We start from the raw sequence: 12,924 nt of genomic DNA on the forward strand, positions 1-12,924 counted from the left end.
CCTGCTGAATTTTTTTTTAAAGTCCCATAAAACACACCAAAGCTAGAGCTTTGATCACTTTAGGTAGAAGAAAAATGTGAATATGAACTTTTCCACATTCCGGGAGTACCATGGGGCTGAGGGTGTAAGAGCAGATGACCTCCCCTGGTTCCTGCAGGGCTTTGTATGGGGCAAGTTGGCTGCTGCTCTGCCGGGTCCCTGCAAGCCAGACAGCTGATAAGTCATGCACGGGTTTTAGGCATGGGGCAACCTTCAACTGTTGGAAGTTGAGCAGAGAAATGCAACCACTCCTGACATCTGACAGTCATTACACCAAGAGTTGAAAAATCTGCGTGCTAGACATAGCGAACTGGCTTTTTCCGAGTATTTTGTGTCAATCACACTCCCCAAACCCCTCAAAACCCTGGGGTGGAAGGAGACAGCCACAAGCTCGACTTCGGCCAGCGATCCACTAGGAGGAGCAGGAGGGCAGCACGTTGCCACGCTCATTACTGCAACAGCTTTCGGCCACTTACTAATTAAGGGACAGGAGTCAGGGGGCAAGAGTGGTCAAGGAAGGGATAAACTGATTCACCCGGCCCTTGTTGCCACGGCTTTATCTGCACTGGCTTATGGTTTCTACAGCACATTGGAGCCCTGAGCTCCTCTTGAGCCTTATTACAAAGCAAATAATAAAGAGTCCAACTCAAATCCTTGAGACTAAGGTGGGCGTTTTTCAGTCTCAGATTCCTCAAATGGACTTCTCCTACTCTGGCTGGAGAGAAGGGAATGCTTGTATTGCTCTCTCCATAGGGCTGGACCCATTTTCTCTTCCATCCCTCTCTGGAAAAGCATGGTTGCATCATTCCTCAGTGGATTGTTTCTCATTTTGCATTCTTCCCTTCTCTCCACTCAAGCATAAGAAGTTGTTCCTGTTATAGTCATTCCTATTTGAGCAGCTTCCTCCTACACTGAGCTCTAGGACCCCGAAACGGGGAGTCACGAGGAATTTGCACCCTGATCTCATTCGCTTTTGCCCTCGAGCAGCCTGACCGCACTCCCCACGTAGCGGGCCCTCACAACGCTGCAGACAAAAAGCAAGAGTTGGCAATGAATTGCAGTGTGTGGCTCTTTTAGGGTTTTACTGTGTTGGCACTCAAGCTGCAATTAATGGAGAGCAGTCTCCTTTTTCTCAGCGTAGGGCTGATCAGTGAATGTTAAGTTTTGTAGCTGGGAGCCTGGAGTCATAAAAATTTAACAGTGCAGTTTGGTACCTTGTTCAGTACGGGTCAAAATCTGTAGCTTGGTCATAGATGTCATCTAAAACGGCAGCTTGGGCTTTTATGGAGTAGCTGAACAGAGGCCACTCCACAAAACGCTGCCACCTGGAACATTTGAGAGGCCACTGTAGTCTATTTGTGGAGCTGCCCATGGGAAAGGGATGGGGCTTATGTGGCACATTGGCACCCAGGAAGGGGATCTTACCTCTCCCTTCCCAAACTCACGCCACATGGAAAGCCTCATGAGTAGGGGATGTCCCTGTATGGACGGAGGAGAACTACAGGAAATGCTGTGCTCGAATGGACCGTGCTTTCAGAAAACCACTCCATATCCTACACTGTGATTTCCACATGGTCCTGTCACCACTGCACCCAACATTGCCATGCTCACACACCCTTCAGCTGGCCTGAAGTTCACCCAGAATCATTTATTGTTACCTGTGTAACACCTTCTTCAAATCCTTTAATGACTTCTTGCCTGCCAATCTTGAACCTGAAGGGCTTGTTTCTGTCTCTGGAGGAATCAAACTTCTTCCCATTCTGTAACATTCCTGCCAAAACAAGACACACAGTTTCAATCTGAGCTATGTCTAAATTTAAGTGCTGGAGGGGAGGGAAGGAGTGAAAAATTGATGCCTTCGTCGCATCAGCTGCTCATTTCCATTTTCACTTTGAAGTCTCATCCAAAACGCGTACGGCAGGACAGTCAAACGCAGTGGTACCATACTGTTACCTTTGCCTTCTAGTAATTTAGCCTATAGATTGGAAATCTATTTTTTTTTAATTATTCTTAAAGCAATAGGTTATAACTCATACCGTACCAAACATTGCACAGACATACAGAAGCGCTGTTGCTCGCACAGTGGAGCTTCCCAGCTCCAAGGCAAGGAACAAGCGGGAAGCAGCAGAAGAGAGAATCCTAACGCAGATGCCTCATCCAGGCCTGCTCCTAAACACAGAAATGCTCCCTAAAACATACTTACCATTTATTTTAAGGTGTTCTTTTAACAGCATAACTAACTAAAGGGCATAGCCCTTGCAGAGTACATGTCGGGTAACCAGGGGGCTGTTGCTATCTGCGGCCCAAAGCTCACCACAGTCAACAGGAGATTTCCACCCACTTCAGAGGGTGGGGATGTAGGTTCAGGTTTGGGAACTCTCAAGCCAAATTTGCTGCCAGTTAAATGCCTGCAAGTACAGAGCAGCTCCTTTGACTTGTTCCTGCAATTTTATACCAAAATACCTAGAAGGAATATTTGGTACAATACATATTTTTGCTTACAAATATCTAAAGGGTGGGTTGAAGGAGGATGGAGCCAGACTCTTCTCGGTGGTTCCCAGTGACAGGACGAGGAGCAATGGGCACAAGTTGGAACATAGGAAGTTCCATTCCAACACACGGAAAAACTTCTTTACAGTTCGGGTGACAGAGCAGTGGCACAGGCTGCCCAGGGAGGGGGTGGAGTCCCCTTCTCTGGAGATTTTCAAAACCCGCCTGGATGCAGTCCTGAGTAATGTGCTCTGGGCAATCCTGCTTTAGCAGGGGAGCTGGACTAGATGATCTCTAGAGGTCCCTTCCAACTCTGAAAATTCTGTGATTCTGTACCTTGGACTGTTTACCTTCCCTACTCGATTTACTCAGGAGTACCAGAATAACGTGCATTACACAAACGTGGCCATTCCGCACCATGCATGTGAAATTTCTACACAACGTTACAAGTGCATGTGTCCCTTCCTCGTACAGAAGGAAGAGAAAAGACTCTGCATTCAAAAATATGAAAATAGCATGAACATTTATACAAATACTCTACTACCCTCGTTCTTTATATTTTCATTCAGCCACAAGACACAGTCACAGGAACACCTTACTCATTTGTTTTGATGGGCACAACACTTTCAACCCATGTATTATGAACACATGGACGGATTCTACAGCAAATGGATAAACCTTTAGAGAGTGAGCACTACGTGATTAGGTATTCGCATTCTCTTTTCAAACAGCGGGTAATTATGTAGCTTTTAACTTAAAAACACCTGGTAATTGCTCTTTCAAAATGCTATACACTGGATATTGCAAGGTTGGGCTGATATTTATATATTAGAATAAATCCTTTCTTTGTAATGCTGTAGTGCCAGTGTTCTGGGCATACACCAGGACTCTCCTGTGCAAGATGCTGTACAAAGAAAAGTTCATTAATAAGCAAATATCTGAGAATTTTTCTGGTTGAAAACAACATTATCAAGCACAGCTTTGACAGAAAAGGCTGAGAAATACTGCTTTTATGATCCAATATGAAAAATACAGTTTTACTTTCTTTTCATTAAAGCAATTATATTAATAGACCAGCTTGATGCAAAAGTTTTATTTTTCAGTGAAAACCATCAGTTCTTGTCCAAACAACAAAAAAAGGCATACTTTGCTTGCTTAAAAAGTCTGTGCTATGAATCAAAGGTAAATATAAAGAGATGTGCCAGAACGGAAAACAAAGACTACAAGGGTAGGATTCATCTTACCTACCCTTATGTTTCTAAGATGTAGCCAGCTACTTTGAGCTAATTACTCTGCTTCCTTCTATAATTAAGTCAGAGAAAAATGCACTTTCAGGGAGCAATTCATCTAACCAAATCTAGGGATCTACATTAGGACATAATGAATAGCATCCTAGCAGTACCTATTTCTTTGCAATGAATATAAGGGAAGTCCAGACAACTAGCTCAGACATAGATGTCTCCAAATTCATTAGAAGTTAAATTAGCGGTGATGGCATTCTGGACTTGGAGTAATGAGTACGCAGTATTTGACCATTGCAGTGGGGTTCTGTGTCTAGATATTTCACATCAATATTAAAACCAAATGCCATATTAAGGCAAATTGGCTGTTGACCAAAGCCAACGTTTGTCAAAGTTGGCACTTTGGAGACGCACACGTGTGTGTGTGTGTGTCTGTGTGTGTGTATAAGGCCTTAGAAGGCAAATTATGGAACAACCTGCCCATAAGACATCTTTCATAACCTTCACCATTAGCACTTGCCATATTCCTTAAGTTTTTCACTGTGTAATAGTGAAGTATTTTACATATGCCCTGATGCAAGTACATATTATGTGATATATCGGCTCAGCGATACCCCTAAACCCCCTCCACGCAGGCTGGGAAGTCGCACCAGCTGCCTGCGCAAGGCTTTCTGGCCACAGACAAACACAGGTTAATTTGTAATGTAGAAAACCAGCCTGTGTGTGGAGGAGGGCAGGCAGGGAGAAGCAGCTCAGGGGGAACTCTCAGGCATATCATATAATCCTTTTTGAAGTATTTGATCTTAAATTTAAATGGCAGTCCTTCCTCACAGCAATTTTATTTTTAAACACATCATAAAACCTTATGGTTCTATGAAATGGAAGAAGACTATTACAGAATCCCAATATTTAATAGTTTCAATATTAAAACTTAGTACTGTCATTACATTCTGCATGTACAAAGCAGTATGCAAACATTAATTATTCTTCACAGCAGCCAAGGAGGTAGAGGAAGATATTTATTATAAAATAGCCTCAGTCTGGAAGTTCAGATTGAGATGCAAAGTTCCACAACACTTTCATATGTTTTCACTTCATTTTGTAACTAAATCCTATTAAAATACTTAGCTTAAAGGTCTGATGGTTCAAGAAATGCCACACAACAAACTCGTAACAGAACCAGAATTAACTCTTCAGAGATCCTGACCACAGCTACTGCACAATGTTTCCCATTTAAAATCACGTTTCTATCTGCCCCTGAGTTGCCAGTCTAATATATAACATATAAAAACTGACTCTTGATTTTGCCATAGAAAGCCTATAGAAGAAAACCTTGTAGAAGAAAACAGGCTGCTTCTCCTGTGTTTATAGCAATACCTTATTTTCAGCAACGGCGGAAAATCCATCAGGTGATGAATTCAGAAATATAACTGCCTCTGTCACCACCCCACCTTATTGCTTTTGGAGGACAAACTGGGATTCAAAGAGTCAGATGTGTCCATATTCGCTGAAGCTCTGGCAGGAGGGTCAATTTTTATATGACTGCCCTTTAAATGCACATCTAGTTTAGAAATGAGTCAGAGTCCCCATGTGTCCTGGAGAAGTTCCGATCCAGATTTAGATATGAACTTTAGATCTTTTTTATCTCTATTTCTGAAAGTTGGACTCGACCATTCAGGCTCCTGGGAGCTAAACCAGCATAATGTTTTATTTTCTCTCTTGCTAATGCATCAATTGATTTTCTTTTTGTGAAAAAAATTGATTTGGTTAATATTCTTCAACAAGGATGGATGCTCATCTTCGGCCTGCTAGCACCTTTATTTATCTAGCTAACAACAAGCAGAAAAAAACCCACAATCTGGAACTGAACAACGACATTGGTTTGCAAAGTCAGAACAATCAATAAGAGTTTTGACTGAGCAAGGACATCTAGATGCCTGTACCTGTTATAATAACCTAACATTTGATTCTGAAAGGTAACAATCATTGTATTAAAATAATTAATTGTACAAGCGGATTTGAAAACATTCTGATCTACAAGGTGTCCTAACTAATAATTAGTTTTTAAAAATTACGTGGCTGTAGAAAAGGAGATGTTTCAGACCACGGGTTCTGCTGAATCATTGAAGTTCAACTCATTGAAGCTGAAAATAAAAGAGCAGACAAGTCATTTTGTTAACAAACATGGCTGGGGATCCATCTAAACTGCCAAAAATACAATGCCATTTGGGCTAAAACAGCAGTGAAAACAAAGCTTCAGTCTAGGTTTAACACAAGATATTATTTCTTATTAAAACATAGGTGTGTCTGCACTACTCTTTTAACATGAATTAACTAACTGAGGTCAGTCAGCCTCAGCTAAGATCACATCATTTAAGTCTGTTTCCTAAGGGGAGAGGGCTAACGATCCTGTCTGTACTTGCCCAATAACTTTTGAATCTTTTAGCCAATTTTAACCAAGTTTGACAGAGGAGTAGGGTTCATACTGACATAAAGATCCTATGTATGTAATGAAACACAATCTGTGTAGGAGGAAGATCTTGTAAGTGCTTCTACCAAGAGAAAGGCCCAATCTTTATTTGTTATCAGAGAACCTGTATCACTGAGGAGAGGTCAGGAACGGAAAGACATGAATGCTGCATCTGGACGACAGTCTAGTCTCCTTTTTACCAGCGGGTTCCTTCACCTGCGAATGATTCGGCTGGGCATTCAACCAACCACATAACACAAATCCACAGAGCCAGCCCAGCTATTTAGACACCTACCTTACACCTATGGTCCCAACAAAACTGTGTCCCAAACCACACCCAAACCGTTATCCACACAAAAGATGGATGGAGAGAGAGAAAACCGAAGGCCCTCCATAGACAGTCTGTCAAGCTTACATGCCTGAATCTAGGAAATTTATGTGTAAAACGCCACTGCTAATGTTAGCCATCTCAAAGGTAGAAACTGCATCTCAACCTGTCATCTGAGCTGCTTCTACAGTTAATGGAGAAAGAGCGGTATCTCCAAGAATGATTCATCCCACCTAGATTTAGATGTTAGGACTGCAACAACCTACTGGAATTGTTTACCGTTGTCAGTCAGCAACTAACTTACAAAAGTTTAAAAGTTAACAATATTAATTTTAAATGCTAGACTGGCTTTATACAGGGCCCTAGTGAGGAGGTATTAACTCATCCATCCATACCTAAGTGAAGCAGACCAAATTGCATCCCAGGCTTCACTGGCTCCAGTGTTTACTGAATTATTTGTCTTTGCAGTGTTGACACATTCTGGGAATCAGAAAATGGAGAGCCTAATCCAAGACAAACTACTTGCTCTCCTTTTATTCTGTACAATGGGATTCACTTACCTCACAAGTATTTAGGGAATAAATTGAATAGGTGACTTTCAAAAAAACAGCAACATTCACCTGCAAAGTATTCCATTACCTTATTTTTCAAACTGTAATTACCTACAGAACGTAAAGGCAATACATACACTTGAAGACAGTTACTCTCTGAACATATGTTGGCAGCAGAAAGAGGGGCAGAAAGATATTCAGGAGGCTTTTACAGGACACTATCCTGTTTCATGTTATGTGGACCAGAGGGTCCTCAGGACAGGGACTATATTTTAATGCCCTTTAATGCAATCCAATTATGCCTCGTAGTAGATCTGTGCTGCTACAAACTTGTCATTTGGTTTGGTCCCTAGGACTCTCAGAGGCAGCATTTGCTGCAGTTAGTGTTGCTGTGGGTTAAGAATTTTTGATCATCTCAAGTGTTTCTTTTTTTCCTCAAAATATATTGTTTCTAATGTCAAAATATGTCAATAGTTTGTTGGGAGACTTTCACACAGGCCAGAAATTCTGATACCCCCACCCCATTTATAACCTGTAATTACTAATAAACTTTTAGTCTGGAAAATGTACTGTTGGGAAGTTTCCTACAAACTGTACAAAAAGCCTTTGTGTCAAAATTGACACCTTCATGGTGTATAGAGAGTACAGTTCAGCAAAGTAGAGTTCAGCAAAATCACATAGGAGTGGTGGGAGAAACACATCCATAAAGTCACAAATCACATCCCAGGTTGGTTTATACCAGTGGAACTCTACTGATTTCAGTGGTGTTATTCGCATGTTACATTGAAATAGATCAGTTCCTGCGGTAAAGCAGGACAACTCCTCTGCATTCAGCAGCGTTCCTCCCTAGCTTATGGCTGAGTCTTATGATAACACACCTGAAAAACGTGTGGTTTCCCATCAGGAACAAGAACAGTTCCCATATGTCTTAGTGTTAAACGGAGAGACCTGGGCAACACTGTTTTACAGTCGGTGCCTTGTGTTTCTGCTTCTCAGGGAAATGCCTGGAGGACCTAACATGCCTCAGCTCTCCAGGTCATTCCATCAGAATCCAGATCTGCATAAGCCAGATATCTCACACCTCTTACATCTTCATTTGCCATTTCATTACTACCTCAAAACACAGTTCGCTGTTTTACACCTTTTCATCATAACAACAGTGCCCAGTAATCTGTAGTTATACGTGGCCGTGAGCCTCCTTCCAAACAACCACGCAGTAAGTAGCATAAACCTCTGATTTCCTTGATTTGACTTTCAAAGCAAACTCTTTTCTGGACAAATCTGGTGCCTCATCGGTTTTACTGATGAAAATTGTTTTCATCAGAAATTACAGTTGTGGTAATGGAAATAACAAAAGAGTGTTGAATGTGAGCTTGAGGATGCTTTCATTTCCTACACTATGTTTGAATAGTGGGCCATCTTACTGTGTCCTGTACAGGGACCTTGGCAACTGAATGAGAAGGGAAGCACGGCTTTTCAAGGGAAAGGTTTAGTACCACGGTAAACACAAACTCAGTTTTTCCCTGCTAACGTTTCCTCTGCTTAATATAAACAAAGCCTTATGAGGAAAAAAAGGATTTGCTGGCTTAGACCATATTTTTCTGAGAATTTACAGCCACTTAAGAAAAAAATGATTAATCTTTTTTTCAGTCTAGAGGGATAATAGTTGAAGAGACTGGGGGATGCATCTCTGTAGCCCATCAGCTCTTTACCACAATTTTTTTGTTGTTTAAAAAGGCAACAACAACAATATGAATGTGCCATTTGTTGCCATGACAAACAATCACTGACTTAAAGTATAGAAATGGGAAATGGATAGCAGTGGTGGTCACTTCTTAGTTCCCGTTACCACAGCGCACTTCAGTAACAGTTGATCTTTTCAACACAGGCAGCGTTGCTGCTTCATTTTCTTCATGTATTATATACTCATATATCTTTAATGTGGAGTAAGAGCAACACAATCAATTATTTATTATGCAGCCGACAGCATGCAATGAAGACACAACAGACAACTATTCAATAATGCATTACCATGCACTATATATCAGTGTTGCGTACAACTACAAGACAATATAAAAGAGCCGTGCACTTAGCTTGACTTCACAGCCAAGCAAATTACATGCAATTGTCTAGTTCACTCTACTGAAAGGCATTATTCTGTCCTAACGGGTTTATAGATTTGCATATTTTTAAAAGAGAAGAAAAAGTAGATTTACCGTCAAGGCAGATATGAGGCTCAATAAGCATATTCTACATGAATTTAAAGGAGACCAAAACAATTCCTCTGGTATCCTGTTGCCTTAAAACAGTCATTTTATTTTAAGGTTTGATTCCGTTACTATTACAAAGTTCAGCTGTAAAATATACATGCTCTGCAGCATAAGACAAATTTCATTTGAATAAGCATGGCAGAATCAGGTCAATCTGGGTATGCTAACGAGTGGGACAATAGATGTCTAAAGCAACATTTTAGAGAGAATATATTACTACAGAAATACTTTGCATCACTTGAATCTCTACCCCTAAATACCATGTCCTGTAACACAGGTTCTGGGGTCAGAGGGAATGTTCCTGACTGGGGTAGGTCTTTCTGTCCTTGCCCTCTGGCACCAGCCAAGAAGCACACAGAGCAGCTCAAGAGCATGGCTGTAATACAACGAAGACATTTTGCAAGATTCCCCACCCGAACACATGCAGCAGAGCTTGGCCAAAGAATTCTGGCCATCTAGTGTGCCAAGATAATGTAGGACAATACAATTAATCTCTTTTTTTTCCTCCTTGGTTTCATTCTCAGTCTCATCCTATGGCACAACGCACACATGTATTTCCTTCCTCCCCATTTTTGTTTCATGATTGCCTATGCAATGGTGGTATGGATTTGATATTTTAGCCTGTAGCACATATATGAACGTGCAGACGACCTTCCACTGGGACGTTACGCACTTCAGGAGTGGGTTAAATCTCACTGAAATAGATGAACATGACAGCCACCTGTCTTGGAGTGTATGGCACAGGAAGGGCCTAAGCCAGGTCACCAGTGCTTCTCAGTACAGCTCTGGGTGCAGGGAGCGTGGAAAAACACCACAGAAAGCAGAAAAGGATCTTCAGACATTTCTTGGGAAAGCTCTGAGCATGGCTCCAAGATCACATAAGAGAGGGATTTGGGGAAAAAAGAACCAGCTTCCCTACTAGTTAATTCCTCCTCTGCTCAGGAAAGGACAGAGGATTGAATGATCTGCCAGAAGAAACACCTTCCCGACCCAGTATAACGATACTGCATCAGCAGTTGGCTGTGCTTAATGATGAGCTGTTCCCAGATTGGGCATGCTTTGATTTTCAACTGTCTAGTCTTCCAGTATGTGCCTCCATTTCCCTCTGAATAAAATCTGTGCTGAAATCTTAATTTATCAGTGCAACACCTGATTTCCTTGGCTTAAGCTAGCAACAGCCTAGTGACAAATCTACCCATCTCTAGCAAGGGCATTGGATTAAGAGGCTATGCAAAACCAGAGACAATAAATTTGAGCATGAAAAAGTATGTTCTTAATGTGTTACCACTTAACACCACGATGTTAAAATGGTACGTTGGCCTTTGGGGCATTTGGAGCTGAAAAATAACATTTCTCCCTACACCCCTAGTGAGTGAATGCTGTTTCTCGCCTGCAGGCCCCTGTTTACATGGTTCTTTATCACATCTAACTTTCTCAATGCATAGCATGGCTATACCTCCTTCACAGAGGAGTGTTTTACTGAAACTCATTTTGACAAACGCAGCAATCGTCTAACATCGTGCAAAGGACTTAGCAACTACTCTGTTCTTAATGAAGGAGAAAAAGAAAAACATTGTTGGAAAAAGTGAGACACACAAAAGATGCAACCAGAGAAGAAAACACGGTTTATAAAAGGGGTGTTGACTGAGCCATATAAGAAGGCATGGTCAACATGCCAAGATTACATTACTCTAAATAGTCAGACGCAGACACTGCCACTTGATCATGATCTCATATGTACATAAAACATATATAACGCAGAAGTTAAAGGCTTTTTATCCAGGGTATCCAACTTTTTGATCCAGAGTGGTCAGACATTCCTGTAATGTCTTATTTTAGAGATGTGGTATAACCTTGCTGGCTGGCATTATGCAATATCCCCTCCCTTCACAAGCATTCGGAGAATTCCTGGGGAATCGTCTCCTCTCGCCTGCGCTTCCACATGGGGAAAATGAGACGTGATTTCACTGGCACCAATTTGGGGCCACCATGGGACCTCACTTCAGCATAACACACACAGTTTCCAGGGTAATCACATGAAACACGCTGCTGTTTCACTAAAGGAACGAATTCCTTGCTCAAGAGTGGAGAAGGACAGGTATCTAAGATGCTGCTCTCTCTCCATTGACATGGACAGACCATAGACTTGTAGGTAGCTAAAGACAGTTGAAATTAATTCCACACAAAATGGCTTGATCACAGTCAAGATTAGCAAAAAAATGCAGTTTAAAACCACGTTGGTTTCGATTTGCATACTAAACGCCTTCCTGTGGATTATGCTGCCTAAGGTCTGTTAGACCCCGTGACTGCAGACCTACCTAGACTGACCTAGTCACTTACTGTATAGTATACATACAGTAAACATGCTGCAGAAATAAAATAAGATAAAAGCCACTTCTAGTCTTTGAATGAACTCTGAGAAGGGTTTGTTAACAAGTTATGTATTAGGTAACCTTCATTACATTGTCAGAAGTTCAGCCTACCATTAAGATCAGATAAAACCAGCATTTTGCTAAGCAGTCTTTATCATTTGCTGCAACACTCCAGTGGAAGAATATCTTATTCAGATATCATTATTTTTCTAAGCTGTCTTTTAAAAAGATATATGAGATACACTCATCAAAGGAACAAACCTTTCTATAGATGCATATTTTGTTCTTCCCACTTACGAGGAACACACCTGTTTTCACAAAAAAGAGTATTCTTGCAGTATTGTTTTCAATGTAAACAGTGTTTTATGTGCTCCAAGGCAGACCCTACCAGTGTCATAAATATCACTTTGCCTGTAAACTCTGACAGTGTGTTCTGAAATAATATTAGCTACGAAATTCTTCCTTTGCCACATTTGCTTCCTATTATTGTTCATTGTTCCTGGTGTTGCCAATTCTCATTGGTGTAAACTGGCACAGTTCCCCTGATATTAATGAAAGTACAAAACTGTATGTAGCAGTTTAAGACCTGGATCACGGTAATTTAAAACTAAGTTAAATGATGCACTCGGGACTATTCTCCAGAGCAGACTCCTGCAAGAATATAGAATAGCGTAGATTTGTGATCAGAGCAAAAAGCTGGATGTCAAAAAGAATAGGTTCTGCCACCAGACAGCTGTGTAAGTATAACTCACCTTCATTTTATTCCCTGTGAAACAACGACTGTCGTTTCACCAAGGTCAGAAAGAGAGTCACTAGCATACCCAGCAATAATATTATTAATTAATATACTTTGCCTTAGGTATCTTGACAGGCTTCATTCAGTAAGCCTTTAAAGTATCTTCAGAGCCACAGTGGAAAGGAGCTATTAACAGCGCAGTTTGTTATTATAAATAGGTCTTTTCCATCTCTAAGTTTTGATCATGGTGATCTTATAAACGAACTATGGAAAAAGTGGCAGCTGTTATCTTGACAGATGGGTCTCAGGCATTGCTCTGCTGGACATTAGACAGTCGTCTCTCTGGAGAACAATAGGAATTTCCAAGTGCCTGTATCTATTTTCATCTACTTATCAAGCCGCTCATGTCTTGGGCTGGTGAAGGGAA

The 12,924-nt window shown here is 41.2% G+C and overlaps 1 protein-coding gene across 1 annotated transcript in view; it reads right to left on the minus strand.

Annotated features, from left to right (window-relative positions):
- The window catches only part of FKBP1B (FK506 binding protein 1B, 12.6 kDa), a 47,593-nt gene that overhangs the window by 1,713 nt on the left and 32,956 nt on the right, over positions 1-12,924 (minus strand). Inside the window, exon 3 of the mRNA XM_009885340.1 lies at positions 1,698-1,810. Within this exon, the coding sequence (XP_009883642.1) occupies positions 1,698-1,810 (113 nt within the window). The remainder of the gene's footprint in view (positions 1-1,697; positions 1,811-12,924) is intronic.

Source organism: Charadrius vociferus, unplaced genomic scaffold (assembly GCF_000708025.1).
Source record: "Charadrius vociferus isolate BGI_N301 unplaced genomic scaffold, ASM70802v2 scaffold173, whole genome shotgun sequence".
Taxonomy (NCBI): domain Eukaryota; kingdom Metazoa; phylum Chordata; class Aves; order Charadriiformes; family Charadriidae; genus Charadrius; species Charadrius vociferus.